The sequence below is a fragment of the Orycteropus afer genome, unplaced genomic scaffold, assembly GCF_000298275.1.
Source record: "Orycteropus afer afer isolate SDZICR_OR568_19922 unplaced genomic scaffold, OryAfe1.0 scaffold00001, whole genome shotgun sequence".
Lineage (NCBI taxonomy): Eukaryota > Metazoa > Chordata > Mammalia > Tubulidentata > Orycteropodidae > Orycteropus > Orycteropus afer.
Window position 1 is genome coordinate 15,402,465 of NW_006921588.1, and position 20,355 is coordinate 15,422,819.

A 20,355-nucleotide genomic window follows, 5' to 3' on the forward strand; every position below is an offset into this window, starting at 1 on the left:
TTCATTTTTGACAACTTCCAATTTTCCTAGATTCATACTTTGTACATTCCATGTTCTGATTATTAATGGATATTTGCAGCTGTTTCTTCTCATATTGAGTTGTGCCACTTCAGAAAGTGGAGGTCCCGAAAGCTCTACTTTATCCTTATCATTAAGGTAGGCTCTATTCTGATGAGGCAGCTCTTTCCCAGTCATATTTTGAGTGCCTTCCAACCTGAGGGGCTCATCTTCTGGCACTATATTGGACAATTGTTTCAGGGCTATTCATGAAGTTTTTCAGTAATATATCAGACAGTAGACAGTGTTTCACTACTATTCATAAGGTTTTCACTGTCCAGTTCTTTGAAAAGTGGATGGCCTCTTCCTTCTTCCAAGTCTGTCTCAGTCTGGAAGCTCCACTGAAACCTGTCCACCATGGAAACCCCTGCTGGCACAACCTCCAGGCTCACAGCAACATGCAAACCACCACAGTATGACAAACCCACAGACAAGTTCATCTCCCTTAACTGTTCCAACCATTCCACTCAATTCCTGGGCTTCCCCCTACCTGCTCCAGCCACCAGCCCTGTCTGCCACTGCTTCCTGCCTCCGGGGGCTCTCCCCCAGCCTTGCCTTACCTGCTCCAGCCACCGGATTGATAAGGCACTTGACTACTAACCAGAAGGCTGGCGGTTCAAACCCACCAGCCACTCCTCGGAAGGAAGGTTGGGCATTCCTACTTCCGTAGTGATACTGCCTCGAAAGCCCAAGGAGGGGTCACTATGAGTCGGGGCCGACTCGATGGCAAACAACAACAACAACAACAACAGCATTGTTCATTTTATTAGTAGCAAAGCATATGATTAATATGGAATCTTACCAAATTAATTAACAATACAATAATGGTGATTATGGTTAAGGAAAATTGCCATTTGGTTGTTTACCATTTCATCCTTTGAATATTTATATATGCTTTAAATAATACTCACTTTTGCTGTGAAATGAAGATGAGACTTTAGCTATAGAAATATCTCTATGTCCTCGCCTTTATAAGAAGGTGAAAAAGAAAAATGTGAGATAAAATACACAGCCCACAACCAACTATGATTATTAAAGTAAGGTATGAAACCTATTTATCTCACGAACACCAAACTTTAAAGACTTCTTGGAAAGGGGCTAGCTTTCCAACTTGGAAATATGAACTTATAGGAAAGCATGTTCATTCTTAGAACAACTGGAGATACCAAGAGAATTTTGATAATTGAGTCAGTTAAAACCACAAGTGAGAATAAATCTCTTCCTCTTACTACTCTTTCCAAACTACCACCATGTGGGAGTGCTCTTTGAGGAGTTGGCTTTCTATCTACACACAATTTCAAATTGGAATTTACTACTGATACTCTTTTCAGTGGCAATATGTAATTTTTGGGGGGTTGAGATAATATAAACAGCTGGTATCTATTTCACAATTGTCTGACTCTAGCTCTGGTAGCTTGGTGACTCAGGCATTTGACTGCTAACCAGAAGGCTGGTGATTCAAACCCCCCAGCCACTCCTTGGAAAGAAGGTTGGGTAATCTACTTCCATAGTGATACCGCCTTGGAAACCCAAGGAGGGGCTACTATGAGTTGGATCCAACTTGATGGCAGGGAGTTTGGTTTTTTTAAGATGGAGTTGACTTTGGAGGTGGAAGGAATTCTTGTTTAGAGCTGGATTTTCACTGTAATCATAGAATTTAGTTTACAAACCAAGATGTAAATGGTGGTCCTACACAGGGCTGGTTTGATCTGGTTGTCTAGATAGAAGAAAGCCCAGCTGCTTGTTTATTCTCTTGACCCAACATTTTAAAAGACTAGAGGCTTATTTCCTCTTGGGATTTTGTTAAGGTAGTTGTTCTGGTTACCTAGTGCTACTCTAACAAGAATATACCACAAATGGGATGGCCTTAACAAACAGGAGTTTATTCTCTTAATTTGAAGACTTTACGTCCAAGTTCAAAGTGCCAGACTCTAGGGGCTGGGTGAAAGTCCCTCAGTCTTGGGCTTCAGCTCTGCCTCCAGCTCCCAGCCCACTGAAGTTAGAGGCTTTTCTTCACTCAGACAGCTGCTGGCTGCTGAGGCTGCCAAGCCCAAGGTTGACAAATAAAAAGGCACAGTCCCGATGTTACCAAACCACATGGCAGACCATTAATTCAAGTCCATTGTAAGTCCCCAGGTTGGCAGAGCATGGCAGGCTGCTGAACCACATGGCTACATGCAGAGTCCAAGCGTGCCATAAGCTAGAGGCCATTCCCCAAGGTTTCTGCTTATATACAGGAAGCAGACCACATTCCCTAAGGCAACTACTCAGAGGCTCACAGTAGATTCCACCATGGAGTTAATTACCAGTCTCATCATGGGGAATACTACATCCAGCTGCCCAGCCACTCAACCAGGCCCAGCCAAGTTGACACACAAATTGAACTACCACAGTAGTGCAAATGAATTTAAATAAGAAATGTTGCATGCATCAAGGAATGATATTGATTTATTTAGGCCAAGTGCATTGGTAGCATGCTTGCTAATTATAACCTTATTAGTAAATTTGTTTGTCTTAGTCTTGAATATATTAAACCCAACGTGCTGTTCTTAGGAAAGAAGACATTACTAAGGAGTGGAGATAAAGATATGGTCAATGTATTTGCAATAGCCATGCAACTTCCCAGGGTAGGAGATATTGAGTGATTAGAAAAATACCAAACCCTGCATCACTTTTGCCTGATTGCCAATCTCATCCTAAACCAAAAAAGAAAACAAAACTGCTGCCATAAGTTAAGTCCAACTCATGGCAATGCTTTGTGCTACAGAAGTATTCAATAGGGTATTCTTGGCTGTAATCTTTACAAAAGCAGATTGCCAGGCCTTTCTTCCATGGTTCTGCTGGGTGGGGTAGAACCACCAATCTTTAGATTAGTAGCTGAGCACAAACTATTGCCTCACCCAAAGACCTCTTAATCTCTGCCTCCCCAAAACCAACTGCCATCGAGTCAATTCTGACTCACAATGATCATGTAGGAGAGAGTAGAAATGCCCAGTTTTTCTAAGGTTGTGAATCATATACAAGCAGACTGCTGTATCTTTCTCCCACAGAGCAGCTGGTGGATTCAAACCACAGACCTTCTGGTTAGCAGCTGAGCACTTACCCACTACACCACAAAGGCTCCCTTAAACTCTGCCTGAAGAAAAAAAATCCACTGCCATTAAGTAGATTGAAACTCATACTGACCCTCCTTGGGTTTCCAAGGAAGTAAATCTTTATGGAAGTAGATTGTCTGGTCTTTCTTCCATGGAGTGGCTGATGGGTTCAAATCGTCAACCTTCTAGTTAGCAGACAAATGCTTTAGACACTGCACCACCAGAGCTCCTGAGTCTCTTCCTAGGTGTGGAAAATTAGGTACAGATTCCATGCTTATAGCCTCACTCAACATACCCATCAGAGCTGCTGCCCATGAGCTCTGATGAACCAGGAAACAGATAATGTCCACACAAGAAGCTCTTATGGAAGAATATCAACAGCCCACCTCCAAATTTATTAGACAATGGCTCCCAGTTGAGTGATACTTTAGAACTCCCTTGAAACTTAATTGTGGATTAGAAAGTTTCTATAGCAAGAGTCCCAAAACATGTGAGAAGTTTGGTTTTAATATGTAAAGCATGGAGGTAGAATCTACTGTAGTAAAGACCCTGCAAAGGAAATGATGAGTTGTAATGAAGTTTGCTTATCTCTTTACTGATTATCCCAGGAAACCACAGAAGCAATATGCTCCAGGGAGTTGCTAAGTGATGTGGTTATAAAGCTTTAAATCTACTATGCAGTGTCTGACAACAATTTAGGAATGTATGTAGGGTGAAAGTTAGTGGGAATAAAAAAGTTAAGAAATAAGCTATTAAACAGAAATGTATTACTTAAAAAAAAAAAAAAAAAAACCCAACAAGAGATTACCCTGCTCCTTAAGGATAATGGTAGTGTTGCATTTGAAACAGATCATTATAATCAGGGCTTTGAACAACTTCATTTCGGTTCCACCCCCTGCTGAGAGTTTGCATCTCCACCTCAGATAGACTGAATCAGAATCTACAGTTTAACAAAATGTTGTTAAACTGATTCAGTCTATCTGAGGTGGAAATGTAAATTCTCAGCAGGGGCTAGAATAGAAATGAACTAGTTTGGAAGTCCTCTTGTTAACAGCAATAGAGTAGTTAAGGAAAGTGTCATTGAGAAGGTCATTTGAGAGAAGGCCTGAAGAAAGTAGAGAGTTGGCCAGGCAAAAAAGAGATTCCAACTCATCAACCCTATAAGCCAGAGTATAACTGCCCATAGGATTTCCAAGGTTGTAAATCTTTATGGAAGCAGACAGTCACAGCTTTCTCTCACGGAGGAGCTGGTAGGTTCAAGCAGCTAGCCATTCAGTTAGCATCTGAGCACTTAACCATTGTGCCACCAAGCAGATATGGGGGAAAATTACTAGGCAGAGGAAATACTGCGAAGACTTAAGGCAGTGACTGACATTTTCAAGGAACAACAAAAACAACAACAAAATCAGAATGTTTCAAGCCAAGTAAGCCAGGGGAAGAGGAGTATGCTAACTAACAGGGATCCAGACCCTCTGGGCTTTATAGGAATGGACAAATAGGTTGTCAGGTGCAAAGATAAAAACAGGGCCATAAAGAAGTAATTGCAGTAATCCAAGTGAAAAATAGTGGCAGTTCAAGCAAGAGTGATAACAGGGCTGTGAGAAGTGGTGGGATACATTCTGAGTAGAGCCAACAAGATTTCCTGATAGACTGGATGACCAATGTGAGAATGAAAAAGAAGTCAAGGAAAATTCAACCTCTTGGTCTGAGCAAGTGGGAGAATAGAGAAGAAATTAATTGAGAGGAAGAAGATTGCAGGAGGAGCATGTTTTTATCTTGAGTTGGGAGTGGTTAAAGAGACAGAAGAAGACCAGGGTTTCTGTTAGAGATGTGTTAAGTTTAAGATGTCTTTTAGATAGCCACATGAATCTCTTTTAGCTAACCAAGGCACTTTGATATGTGAGTATTGAATTTAAGAGTAAGATATCTGGAGATATAAATTTAGGTATCATACATGTATAAAGATGTTTGAAGTGACGAGACTGGAAGACATTCCCAAGGGAGTGAAGATGGACAGAGATGAGTATGCAGACTGATACCTGAGTTGCACCAACATTGTGAAATCTAAGAGAAGAGTATGAAAAAACAAGAGACAGAGAAGGAGCAACCAGTGAGACAGAGGAAACTTATGTCTTAAGTGTGATGCCTAGAAGCTGAGGAGAGAAAGTATGTCATGAAGAAGGAACTGATTAACTGTGTCAAATGCTGCCAAATCAGAAAGAAACCCAAGGAAGGGTCGCTAGGAGTCAGATCTGACTCAACGGCAGTGAGTTTGGTTTTTAGGTTTTTATAGATCTTCTAATTGCTTGAATAAGGCTATATATTTTTAACTTTTTATTGTGACTTGGGTGAAATTTTACAGAATAGATTTGTTTGCCATTCAACAGCTCATACATATTTTGTTTCCTAAAAAAAAAAACCTCACTGCCGTGAAGTCAAACCTGACTCATAGAGACCCCTCCTTGGGTTTCTGGGCAGTATTACTACAGAAGTAGACTGCCCAACCTTCCTTCCAAGGAGTGGCTGGTGGGTTTGAACCACCAGCCTTCTGGTTAGCAGCCAAATGCAACAGCCCTCTTCCCACATCCTCATGTGGTTACCCTTTCCCTGTGTCCTTCTTGCCTATGCATTCCTTCTTCCCATCCTTTCTCCCTGTGCAAATGCTGCCCTTCTGATCTTCCATGATTGATTGTTCTAATGAGTGCAACTCCTTAGTATAGGTGTTCAGCTCATAGGCCAGTCTATTGTTTGGCTGAAAGTTAAGTCATGGGAGTGAGTCCAGTTCTAGGCTTGAAGAGAGACTAGTCTCTTGAAGAGAGACTACTCTCTTGAAGAGAGACTAGCCATAGTCTCGGGGCTCTTCACCAGTCTCTACCCAACCAGTAATCCTGGTCTTTTAATTATTTTTTATTTTTGTTCCACATTTTTCTATGTAGGGTCTCCAATTTTGATCCCTTTCTGGGTGGTTGGGATTGGTAGCCAAGCACCATCTAGTTGTTCTGGTCTCAGGGTCCTGTAGGCTGAGGTTTTCATGGTCCATTAGTCCCTTGGATTAATTGCTTCCATGCACTTTTGATTTTCTTCACTCTTGCTTTTTCTGACAAGGAGAGTTGCATCTTAGATGGCCCCTTGCAAGCTTTTAAGACCTACTCACCAAAATAAACCAAAACTAAACCAAACTCACTGTCGTCGGGTTGGATCTGACTCATAGTGACCCCTCCTTGGATTTCTGAGGCAATATCACTACAGAAGTAGATTGCCCAATCATCCTTCTGAGGAGTGGCTGGTGGGTTTGAACCACCAGTCTTCTGATTAGCAGTCAAATGCTTTAGGCACTAGGCCATCAAAGCTCCTACTCACCAAAGTAGGATGTAGAAAAATATTTTTACGTACTATGTGGCACATAACAACAACAACAACAACATGTTGTGCCTAGGGAGCTCTGGTAGCATAGTGCCTAAGGGATTTGACTGCCAACCAGAAGACTGGTGATTCAAACCCACTAGCCACTCCTTGAAAGGAAGACTGGGCAATCTACTTCCATAGCGATACCACCTTGGAAACCCAAGAAGTGGTTGCTATGAGTCAGATCCGACTCAACAGCAATGAGTTTAGTTTTGATGTTGTGCCAATTGAGTTTGCTGTCCCCAACAACCATGGTCCTGAGCCTGCAGGCCCAGTGATTCATTCCTTCAAGGTGCTTGGTTGTGGCTAAGAAGTTATCTTAACTTTTCCTACTTTATATGGATATGTTTACAACACATATTAATACATCTGTAGGAATATCATCTGCCAAATATATCCATGTCCACCCATAGATTAAAGTTTATTATCACTGAGTATGTAATAGTATTTACCTCTGCTGTGTGTACTTGTGTACCTCCCTGTGTGAAGAAGATTATGTTCTTCACATGACAAGAAAAAAAGAAGAAAAATTTATTCTATAAATACCCTGTCCATCAAAAGCTGTACCAATCACATGGTAGGACTCCAATAGGTAGTAATTGAGTTAATGAATGAATGGATATGTGTTTGTGTGATATCATAGATGTGTCTGTGAGTATTTCATTGATAACAGTGTACATATATTGTATTCTTTTAAACTTTTATCTTGCTTTAAAAGTTTGTCATGCTAGTAACCATGGCTAATATTTGCTTATTTCTTTGCATTTTCTTTACCAAATTGAGATTATAGAACACATAAAATTATTTCATTTGTGAACCCAGCTCTTTTTCACTTAATCGTTTTTGGAAACATAATTTTCACACTTGAAAAATACATCATATAAATTCACCATGACTTTTTTAACCTATTTTTTACTGAATTGTATATTTTCTTAGCTACTATGATTCATACCGCAGTGCATACTCATATAGTACATATGTGTCCTCAGTTTTGATAATTTGTTTAGAACAGATTCATAAATGTGGAATTTGGTAAGAAGAGGCTTGAGCTTTTCCTGTTTCTTGCAAAAGTGCCACCCATTTATATTCCAGTAGCAATGTGTAAGTGTCCCTTCTCCCAGACCTTCCCAAACTTTGATTATTATTATCTTTTTAACAGAAATTCTTAATTGGTATTTTGTTTAATTTGATATAACTTTAGTTATGAATGAGATTTTTGCTTTTGTGTTTAGGACACTATTTTTTTAAAAAATAAAATATCTGTTTACATCCTTTATCCATTTCTCTTTTAAAGTAGTATGTTTTCTTTGATTTATGAGAGATCTTTATCTAATGATGGTAACATTTTGTCTGCCATATTTTCTAGTCATTTATCTTTTAACAATATTTTGGCTTTAGAATTTTGGTTTCTAAACCTTCTCTCTTACATTATTATTTTCTTGCAAATTCTTACTTTAACTTTGCATTTATATCTTAAATATATTTGGGAAATATATTTATATTTCCCAACCAAAGGTCATATATATATCCATATTATCTTTTAAGTTATTTTGTGATATCATTTAAAATTTTTTATTCAGTTATCTGTCTGGAGTCATTTTTTACTTTTTAATGTATTCATCAATACACTTTTATTTGACCAAAAAACTGAAGTATACTGGGGAGGACAAAGCAGACTTGTTATATGATCAGCTTTCTTATCTATGCCTTTTCTGTTTTAAAATAGTCTTCCTTATGACATGTTTCAGTGCAGTTTATTCATTGAGAAAATATCAAATATTTGAACTTCAACAAATATAACTGGGGTCTATTCTGTCACACAGTCAGAGCAGACAGTTGCCTTAGGCAGCAGAAACATTACATGCAGAAAATTCTTTAGGGATTGTTTCTAGTGGGAGACGCTAGAGACAATAAAAAGCAGGCATTTCCCATTTTGTGTACAGTGAATTGGAAGAATTTAATTATCTTTTAGAAGTGTCATCTTTGGTGCTTATATTCACGGTTATACTCCAGTGTGCGGGAAGGGTCTAGGAATGAGGAGGTTAAAGCTACTTAAAATGTTAATAACATTTTAGAACAAAATTAATAACTACTCATTTTCTACAATGAAAAGACAAACATTCAAAACCTTTTGCTTCCATTAGAGAGAGCTGTGTGTATTCCCAAGTGTGGGTAGGTACTTGGAGGGAAAACCTTGCAAAATAAAATAGACATGGAAAAACTAATCTGCACCTTCAATTGATTGATTCAGCTCTGTCTGTTGGAAGACCCAAACTAAAAGCTTAAAAACAATTGGAGACAAGAAAACTTAATCATAGTTTTAAAACTTGTTTTCCCTAGACTTCAACAATCTGAGGAACTACTGATATTATCAGTGGCAGTACCTCAAATATCTTTTTTGACTCTTGGATACACAGTATGCCTTACAAAATCCCTTCAGCCTGATCCTGTCTCAAGGTTCCAGGATTTCCAGGGTATGAGTGTATGACAGTGCTCACAAGTCCATTCCAGTTGGGCTGCACTAATTCCATCCCATCAGGTACCCTGGTTCCTACTGGGTATCACCAGACCCCACTAAGTATTGCAGCTTCCCATCAGGTCCATGATTGATCCACTGAAATAGCATTGTCAAGTAGAGTTCTAGTATCACTGTGTTAAAGAAAGTGATCTGGGGCAAAGTGGAGGAGAGTTCTATGTCTCCCTTTAAGTTGTGGTTGATTAGAGGGTCGCCTCACTACACTCTTTTAGGACTTCAATATCTGAGAGTGCTTTTACTGAAACAAATCTTTCATATTCTACTAAAAGTGTCCATGTTCATCTGGGACTCAGACATGGAGTCAAAAAAGGAAGAGCAGGAAACAAGTAAGTATGAGTGACAGAATGGACGTTAGGTTCAGAATCAGGCCTTCCCAATGACTGAGCCTCTCTTACCAGGTCAAGCTGAAACTCAGTATGCCCTGTCCCTTTGTTCTTCGGGGTAATTTTCCAACTGTGATTTTCAAACATACTCATGCAGATATACATCATAGTTTTATCAGACGTAATCTGAATCTTTCTTGAAAACCAGGTGAGACCTTTGCTACAAAATATTTCCTAAACCCACCGACTCCAATCACTTCTGGAAGTTCTATTCTTTTAAAGATAAATGACTTTCAATATCACGTGCACACATTCATCTCTTCTTTTATAAGTGTGTTTCTATCCTTTGAATGGTGCACTGAGAATTCCTGATCAGTAAATTTCTAAAAGGCAAAAAAAAAAAACCTTTCTATTTTTTAACGGTAACTAGAGTGGTTGGTACAGGGCAATATATAGCCCTGCTGAAATCTCAAAATGTTGGTATCTGCTCTGTTTATTTCTTTTTACTAAGAAAAAATATATTTTTTAAAAAAAGGATGTTTGTGTGTAATTACATCTTTTTGATATTTAGTTTTCCATATTTTGAAAGGATTCTGTACATGAAGTTTCTCTCCCTGACATTATGGGGGGCAGGGGAGAGAGAGGGAATGAATTATCTCAGGAGGGCTTAGTATTTACTAGCTCTGGTAGCGTAGTGCCTAAGGTGCTTGACTGCTAACCAGAAGGCTGGTGGTTCAAACCCACTAGACCCTCCTTGGAAGGAAGGTTGTGCAATCTACTTCTATAGTGAAACTGCCTTGGAAACACAAGGAGGGGTCACTATGAGTCAGATCCAACTCCATGACAGTGAATTTGGCATTTTTTTTTTCTTTTTTGTAAGTTATTCAATCACTCATCTGTGTTAATGTTAAAGCAGGCTTGACCTCAAAAAGAAGTGAGATCATAACAAGTGATCTGCTCTCAAAGTATACTCTGTAGGACCAAGTGGTTGATTACATATGACAACAAAGAAGGAGGGGTTATAAATGATATTGAGGTTTTGAATCTGGATAAATTCACGATGGCGATGCCCTTTACAAGAATTGAGAACCAGTGGTGTTGATTTTGGAATGAAAAACCACAGTTGTAGATGGATTTAGTTTCTGTGTGGTGGGCCATTGGCAGGAAGCAATCCAGTAAGTTTTCACAACTGCATATCTGTCACTTGAATGAAACTGCCTGAACTGCAGATAGAATTTTAGAAGTCACCTTAGCTGAAATATATGTGACAGGCACTGTTCTAGTGTTTTAGGTACATTAATTCATCTAATCCTCAAAACAACCCTATGAGATTTGCGGTGGGTTCAGTAAAGTTCACAAGTACCCAGAACCTCAGTATGCGACCTTATATAGAAATAGGGTCTTGCAGATGTGATTAAGTTAAGATGAGGCCATACTGAATTAGGGTGCACTCTTAAATCCAATGAGTGGTGTTCTTATAAGAAAAACTGTGGACATAGGCACGCACACAAAAGAAGGTCAAGTGAAGGTGGAGACAAAGACTTGCAATTATGCTGTCATCAGTGGAAAAATTGACCAGGGGCACTCAGAATTTAGAAGAGGCAAGGAAGGATTTCTCTGTAGAGCTTTGGAGGGAACATGGCCCCAACACCTTGATTTTGGACTTAAAGCCTCCAGAATTATGACAGAATAAATTTCTGTTGTTTTAAGTCACCGCTTTTGTGGCAATTTGTTATAGCAACCCTAGGAAGCTGATAAAAGGTGTATACTTGTGTAACCATTATCTATAAATGAGGAATATGAAGCAGAGATGAGGCTTCCGGGGCACACTGCCAAGGTCACACAGCTAAGTGGAGCTAGAATTCAAATTCTGAATGTCTGACTTCAGATTTTTGCACTTAACCACTATCTATACTGCCTCTATTATTATTTTATTACCTGATAATAAGCAGTGATCTAATAACCTGTGTACATGGAACTGGAGACAGTACGGCATTCCCTAGAGGCAAACTGTCGCTCAGACTATATAAAATGTTAGGCTAAGGCCACTTTTCCCTATCTAGACTATTTGACTATAAAATCATTATTTAGTGTCTTTTCAAAAACTAATATACTGAAATAAACACAGTTACTAGGTAAGTAGCAATAAAGAGGTATCAAACTGATGAATTTATGTGTAATCGTTTCTGACAATGTCTACAACTCATTTTCTAAATCCTTGTCATCAAAATATACTATGTACCTAGCTTCTTTTATAGTCTGCTTTTATAGCTTCTGGGACCCACAGTTCTGCAGGTCAACCATATTTTTGATCTTGTCTCCATATGAAAAAATAAGTAAGATTCAATTATGGATTGTGTAACTATGGTACACTCACATTATGTTAGTTTCTTTAAATAAAACCAGCATTCTATGATTAAACGTGTGTTATATGGCTACATGTTTAAGATTTCTGGAAGAAGTGATTTCTCTTTGACATTGTCTGGATCATTTGGTAGCTTAGGACAGAAAACCAGACTTCTCAGTATTAGTGTTCACTACAATTAATGCACACCTGCTGTATACCTGGCAGTACAAAGACATAGTTTCATTTAGCCCTCACAATCACTCTCTGATAATATTATCTCCAAATTATGGATGTGAACAAGAAAGAGTAGAGAGGATAATAACCTGAAGAAGACTACATGGATTTTAATAGTCACAGCTCGGATTCAAGCCCATGGTCCTGACACCATTTCCTTCTTTTTCTATTGGTTTTGTTTGTTTGTTTTCTGCCTGCACCAAGTGAAGCTGATTATCAATGCTGTAAAGATGAGATGTACAGGATTTCAGCTGGGCCATTTGAAAAAGATAATTTCTATATGTATCCCAGTTACTATCTCTATAGAGAATAAAAGTATCTCAAGACCCTCTATGAGTGATCCTCTGTCTTATGGAGAAATGGAGCTGCTAAAGTGAATTTGATAGACTCATGAGCTTTGAGTCCCTTCGGAAACATAGCGACCCCTCCTTAGGTTTCCGAGGTGTTATCTCTATGGAAGTAGATTGCCAGTCTTGCTTCTGAGAAGTAGCTGTGGGTTTGAACCTCCAGCCTTCTGGTTAGCAGTCAAATGCCTTAGACACTACGCCACCAGAGTTCCTTTACTTTCGTTAAGATTGTAAAAAAAAAAAAAAAAAAAACTACGTAACATGTGACTACTAACCGAAAAGTTGGAAAGTTCAAATCCACACAAAGATCCCTGGAAAGAAAGGCCTACTTCCAAAAAACCTGGGCATTGAAAACGCCATGGAGCACAGTTCTGCTCTAATGCATGTGGGGCCCCGTGAGTCAGAGTCCTGTTGTTTTTCCTGGAGCCTGCTGTTTACAGCACACAAGTATTCTCTAATGAATGAATGACAAAAGATCATAAATAGGGTGGCTCACAATATAAGGAATTTAAAAATAAGAAACCGTTCTGTTGCTTATTCCTTTAATTCAGACCCGTTTCAAACCAAAAATGACACATTTTTAAACAAAAAGGCTCTACTTTTTAAGCATCTCACATGTCCATTTTTAACTTTGTGAGCCACCAGGGGGAGCTGCATAGTCACAAGCTTCTGCTCTTTTGAAAATCATGGAATAAGTGGTGAACTTGAAGCTCTCTGCTGTCATTGTCGGTGAGGAAAATCCTGAGTCAACCCCCCTTGCCCATGTAGTATTTATTTAAGGGATCAAAACACTCCTAGGGGGTTCTGTTGGCCAATTACCAGGAACAGTACAGAAAATTATTTGCACAGCACACACTAGAGTGGCTCCATGAGATCTGTTCTGGTCTATTGAATAATTACACAATTATGTGAAAAAAATAGATTTACCTCATAGATCAAAAAAGATTAAAATGCCTGTCTGGAAAACTGGGGATACCAATATAAATGCAAAGAATTCTTTGGTTTGGTTGTATAAGTAAAACATGACACCCGTGGTGATTCAACAATTAATCTTAATACGAGAGAAAGTTTGGCATTGTCAAAAAGGTCCTGTGATATTTATTTTTGGAATATTTGGCTGCTAACCAGAGGGCTGGCGGTTCAAACCCACCAGCCACTCCTCGGAAGGAAGGTTGGGCAATCTACTTCTGTAGTGATATTGCCTCGGAAACCCAAGGAGGGATCGCTGTGAGTTGGATCTGACTCGAGGGCACATAACAACAACAATATCAATATATAGATATATTAGCTAAAGTTTATTTGTATTAAAATTAAGACTATTTCTGTTTCTCCTTTTTATATTGATTCAAATGTAAATGTACCTTTATCCAAGAAAATAATTTAAATTCATGACATTTCATGTTACTCAAAACAAACAGCCTAATGTAGCAATGCTTAAATTATCTAAGACTTGAAACATATTTTGCCATGCTTCAGAGTTCTTTGAGGTCATAAAAGAGAATTTTAATTATCATTTATAAAATGAAGATTCACGTTGTACTTCTCTTTTAATTTACACAGAGACTAGATTTATATTATTTTTTTAGTTTTCATTACTTATCGGAAGCATCTAAATGGCCAAGTAAGTACCTGTTACCCCTTACCCTTGGGTACATTCTGACACTTAACGACACTAGGACAGAGTAGAAATGCTCCCTAAAGTTTCCAAGGCTGTACTCTATGAAAATAGACTGCCACATCTTTGTTCCATGGAGAGACTTTGTCCATGGTTGGTTTGAACCACCGACCTTTCAGTTAGCAGCAAAGTGCTTGACTACTGTGCCACAAGGACCCCTTCAGCCAAGAAATTACAGATTAATGAAGACACCTGGTAGTGCAGTGGTTAAAACACTTAACTGCTAATAAAGTGTTGGTGGTTCAAACCCACTAGCTGCTTGCTCTGTAGAAGATGGGGCCATCTACTTCTGTAATGATTTACAGCCTCGGAAACCCAAATAGGGGTAGCTATGAATCTTCTAAGGATGCCCAAGGTGAAATTAATTCTATTATTGTTTATTCACAGTGTTTAGAATGAGTAAAGTTGGTACAAAGAAGTATGTGGTGATCAATATTACCAAATAGGCCAAGAATCTTTTGTATATTAAAAATCCTCTTATATTTTTTCATTGCCAGGATTTACAGATAAATTTAAAATTCATTCAGGTTCCTTAATAGTAGAAAAAATTGCAACATTGAAGAAAATAGCATAAGGAAGACCTGCAGGCATACACAATCAAGAAAGATCAATAGAAAAATAATTTGTAGGAAACTTTTCTAGCTTTCACTCCAGTGTCCCGGCAATGCTAGGACAGTTCTTCTCCCTCGTAGCTCCCTGCTGCGGAAGAGCCTTACCAGGCTCGTGGCTGGTCAAGGCCTTTTGTCCCTTGAAGCAGGATGCCTGCGGAAGAAAAGGAGGAGGTGGAGCGGGTGGTGGAGAGCATTGCCGGCTTTCTAAGAGGCCCGGACTGGTCCATTCTCGTCTTGGACTTTGTGGAGCAGAATGTGAAGTTTTTGATGATGAAGAAGAAAGTAAATTGACCTATACAGAGATTCATCAGGAATACAAAGAACTCGTTGAAAAGCTGTTAGAAAGTTATCTCAAAGAGTTTGGAATTAATGAAGATCACTTTCAAGAAGCATGCACTTCTTCTCTTGCAAAGACTCACATCACAGGCCGTTTTGCAACCCGCATTGGCAGCAGAAGATTTTAGTATCTTTAAAGCAATGATGGTCCAGAAAAACATTGCATTGCAGCTGCAAGCCGTTCGAATAAGTCAAGAGAGAAATAGTGTGCTACCCGACTGTTTAACAGATGGTTCTGATGTGGTTAGTGACCTTGAACAGGAAGAAATGAAAATCCTGAGGGAAGTTCTTAGAAAATCAAAAGAGGAATATGAACAGGAGGAAGAAAGAAAGAGAAAGAAACAGTTATCAGAAGCTAAGACAGAAGAACCCTCAGTGCTTGCTAGTGAAGGTACACAAGTGACGAATTCCCAAGAGGATGGTGAACACTTTGCACACCCACTCTCAGAAGTTAAAGTGCATTTTGCTAATTGGTCAGTACAACCCTTGACAAGAAAGCTGGAAATGTTGCCTGAAACTTCCTCCCTCTCACAAAAAGGACTGAAGATGGCTGGCTTAGAACATGCAAGCCTAGAAGGACCAATAGCAAATTTAGCAGCACTTGGAACAGAAGAACTGCGCCAAGGAGAACACTGTCTGAAGCAGAAGAGAGACAAGTTAATGTCGATGAGAAAGGATATAAGGACTAAGCAGTCAGAAAATGATGAGCAACAAGGAAAACCTGCGGGGGAAGCAGAGGAAATGACAGAGAAACCAGAAATGACAGCAGAGGAGAAGCACACATTACTAAAGAGGAGACTGCTTGCAGAAAAACTCAAAGAAGAAGTTGTCAAGAAGTAATAACTTCATGAAACAATTTAGACAACAAGCAGTTCCAATTTTCTTTAAATTTATAAAATTAATAAAAATAACTTGTAGGAAATTATGGCACAAATGCTAAACAATTTATTTTGGGGGAAGATTAAATCAGGACCTGATTTTTCACATGTATTATTCCTTGAATAACTCAGATAACCAGATATTATTTGTTTGTGATTTTTTTTTTTTTTAAAGATGAAGTAATAGAAGGACAAAACTTATCTTCTTGCCCCATTGTTCTAGAAATTCAAAATCCTTGACTCATAGATAGCTTTAGAGATACTAAGGAGCCCTGGAGGAGCTCTGGTAGCATAGAGCCTAAGGCACTTGACTGCTCACCAGAAGGCTGGTGGTTCAAACCCACCAGCCACTCCTCGGAAGGAAGGTTGGGCAATCCTACTTCCGTAGTGATACTGCCTCAGAAACCCAAGGAGGGGTCGCTATGAGTCGGGGCTGACTCGACAGCAAAACAACAACAACAACAACAAGGAGCCCTGGTGGCACATTGGTTAAAGCTCTCAGCTGCCAACCAAAAGGTTGGGTGTTTGAACCCACCAGCCACTCCATGGGAGAAAGATGAGGCAATATGCTTCTGTAAAGATTTACAGGCTTGAAAAGCCTATGCAGCATTTCAACTCTGTCTAATCTGGTCGCTCTCAGTCAGAATTGACTTGATAGAAGTAGGTTTTGTTCTTTGGAGTTTTAGAGATACTAAGAACATTCTCTGAAGATTCAGACTAATCCCACAATTAAAGAATAGATTTTTATTCAAGGCAAACATCAAAATAATAAACTGTAGAATTAAATGTAAATTAAGTAAATTTAAATTTAAATTAAGTAAAAATAATATTATAAATACATGCTTAAAAATGAAATACATTTTCTACCACCTTTTAATTTTTTTTTTTTTTTTTTGCTGTACAAAAGTCTTTTTTGAGACTTACTGCTAACCAATGTAACTATTATCACTGAGTGGTAATTTTCAATATACAATTTTTTTTCATAGAACTATTATTATTATCAGAGGCAAAACTGATGATCTAGAGAACATCAAAGAAGACCAAAATGGAAAGACTCTTCAAAATTTGAAATGGGATGTTTAGACTTCATGGTTTAAGATGAAATGGACACAGAGTCTTGCACAGGGTTATTCATCAACAAGAATTTAAATTCAATAAAATATTTCTCCAAACATTATAATATAGAAGATAAGTTTATCATTACACTAATTATTAACTATTTTCCAAAATAGTCCATGAAAGGAGCATTTCATTGTGGTTCTCTGTGACAGTATAACAGCTATGGCACTAGTGGTTTGGTTGAGCAGTTCATCATTCTAAAAAGAACAATGAAAGTACCTTGTATTGTTTTAGGTGATCCTTCAACACATCAACCAGTTGGATTACTTTGTAGGAAAAAGAAGAAATCTTGGAAGTTGGTTCTTTCTTTTAAAGTTTTGAAAAATGTTTAAGGAAAACATCTGCCTCATGTAGGAGAAAAGCTGTTGATTGACCTAGGCAAAATTGCTAGTGGGTCAAGTTTGTTCACAGTCTTCCTGAGATCCTCAAATGACTAGAACACAAGTTTGTGAGCTGATGAGCACTAGATCTTTCCACATCTCCTGTGTTTCACACATTAACTAACCCAGTAGCCATTGTAGAAGATTGCCAAGAGTGAGCATTGATGCTTCAAAGAGAGAAGACCTAAGGGGCATGAGCACTCTTGTTCATGTAACATGGAGCATGTACCATGTTGAGTAAAACTCTTAAAAAAAAAAAAAAAGTACTGTGGTACTTTAAATCCTCCATGTATACTTTCATGCCTTTTAAAATGCATCTTATATTTAAAATAGTGTGACTTTTTTTCTTCGTGTCCTGATTGAAAGATCATCTTTTGTCCCACAAAGTGATGCCATATATTATATGTGTCAACTTTGTAATGTTTCTGCTTTCTCTGTCATGAGACAGCCTACAATCATTTTATTTGTTAACTTCTACCTCTTTACTTGGGGAGCTCTGGTAGCATAGTGCCAAAGGCACTTGACTGCTAACTAGAAGGCTGGTGGTTCAAACCCACCATCCACTCCTCGGAAGGAAGGTTGGGCAATCTGCCTCCGTAGTGATACTGCCTTGGAAAGCCAAGGAGGGCTCGCTATGACTTGGGGCTGACTCGACGGCACACAATAACAACATCAACACCTCTTTACTTCCTTTTCATTTGCCTGTATGTAACCAGGGTCTAGAAGAACCAATAAACTTTCAAAAATTAAATATTTAACAATAGATTGACAGTCTCAGATTCAGAAAAAGCAAGGTGGTAGATAGCCATGTCAAGCATTCAAAGATTTTTCCATTCTGATTGAAGCTGTATTTAAAGTTGAGGTTGTCTTTTGGGTTTTATGTTGATGTAAATATGTGAGAACCTTGCCCTAAGATAGCTTGTTGGAAGTCAAGATAATTTTAAATTTGATTTTGAGAACAAAATGTTACAACCTTGCTCAAAAGTGAAGTACATAAAATTACTGTTAAAAAATAACTCTGGTATACACATCAAAGATAAGGAAGCACAACACAGCTCCTATTGATTATTATACCAAGAAGGATGCAATGTAGAATACAAAATCATAAAGGCTATGGTTATCACATGATTTTTATATTGTGGGCCAAATAATTTCCTCAAACTGTAACCTTTGGACACTGTTCCTCTTGCTGGTATTTTTTTTCTCTTAATGAAAGAAGCAAAATTGTAAATCTGCCTCAAACTCTGATATAGGGTGTTTTAGGGGTTGGTAGTTAATTTGTTTGAAATAATACAAAGATTAGAGCTTAGAGCTTCATGCTTGAGTTAAGTAAGTATTTATTTATTGATTTGTAGCAATGCTGATAACCTTTACTGTCCCACAGAAACATTCAACAGACAGAGAAGCCAGCTTTGTCACAACTAAAATTTGTATTATTTTGTCAATGATAAACAATTCAGAAAGGAATTCATAAAACTGTTCTTAACATCATCTTGTAGATCGGATTTTTTTCTTTTCAGTTCAGACAAGAACATAATTTTTAAGAGAAAAATTGTTTAGAAAAGCTATATATACTAGCACAAGTTTGTAGAGAATGTAATTCTACCTTACAGTTGCCCCATTAAAAACCAATTTCTCAATTTATCATGACATTTTTATTGTAACACACATTTTTAATTGGATTTCTGATCATTTATTTTGAAAGAAGTTTGAGGAGTATTACAACTCCTTACAAGCCTAAAGGGTTATGTTTAAAGTCTAAATGCATTAATAATAAAGAAAGGTTGCCGCTTAGCAGTTAGCTTATGCTAACAGTTAGTTTATGCTTACATAAATAAAGGCATTAGAAACAGGCAGATGGACTAAAGCAAGTAAAATATAAAGTAGTCTAATTTTTAAAAAGAGGAGACTTGATGGTGCAATGGTTAAGTGCTCAGCTGCTAACCTAAAGGTTGATGGTTCCATTCCAACCCACCCAGAAGCTCTGCAAGAGAAAGACTTCCCATCTGCTCTGTAAAGTTTATAGCCTAGGAAGCCCTATGGGTCAATTCTACTCTAGGTCACATTAGGTTGCTATGAGTCAGAATCAACTCAATAGTACCTAAAACAACAATTTTTCCAAATTAATTCTTCACTCCCTTTTCCATATCTTCAATACGGTATCATATCAAACAACGCTTGAAAATTATCCAAAAGTATAATAAAAAATCTCAACTCCTTTGCAGATGATACACAAGAACTTTGAAAAGTCCCCAGCATTTTTCCAGCATTTTCTCTCTTACATGGGTTCTACCCTTGAGCCTAATAATTTTCCAAGCTCACATGCTCTTTCACATTCTGTGCCTCAACCTTTTGCCTCAACTCTACTTCACACCCTGCTCTGTCAAAATCATATTCATCCTTCAACCAACAGATGAAGTTCATTTCTTCTGTGAAGTCTCCCCTGTGACAGAGAGCTAGATTATTCCTCTTTTGCATTCAAATATCACTGTCCATATCAACCTTATGGAAGTCATCACATCATAATTATTTTTGTACACAAATTCCTTTTCCATTAGACTATAGTTTCCCTGTGCACAGGGATTGTGTTTAGCTTCTCTAGAACTATGAGAGCCTAATGCATGACCTGGCAGACAATAGGTACTTTATAAATGTTTATGGAATGAATTATGGATGGATGAATGAATAAAAAATGAAGATACACCAGAAATTTATCATTTTTTCAATAAGGCTAAAATTATCCCAAGTCAAGCTCACATTTTAAATCAGAAGATCATTCACTTACTAATTCAGCATTTAAGAGCCTTTTCCAATATAAAGATAAATAAGACGTTGGCCTGTCCTTAAGCAATTCACAGTCTAGCTAGGTGAGATTACAGATACACAAGTAAACAGGAATGCAGGATGCATTCTGACTCTCCAAGGGGCACGACTCAAAGGATTTGGGGATAGGAGCTCCGGTAGCATAGTGGCTAAAGCACTTGACTGCTAACCAGAGGGCTGGCGGTTCAA

At 38.2% G+C, this 20,355-nt stretch overlaps 2 protein-coding genes across 2 annotated transcripts in view; one reads left to right on the forward strand and one right to left on the reverse strand.

The window, feature by feature from the left end:
- Window positions 1–20,355, reverse strand: part of PPP1R1C (protein phosphatase 1 regulatory inhibitor subunit 1C) — a 187,534-nt gene that overhangs the window by 26,438 nt on the left and 140,741 nt on the right. The window lies entirely within an intron of this gene.
- Window positions 14,778–15,806, forward strand: LOC103203844 (cilia- and flagella-associated protein 36-like). The gene is given in 3 exon segments (XM_042781027.1): window positions 14,778–14,880; window positions 14,883–15,045; window positions 15,047–15,806. Coding segments are annotated over 3 exon segments (1,026 nt in total).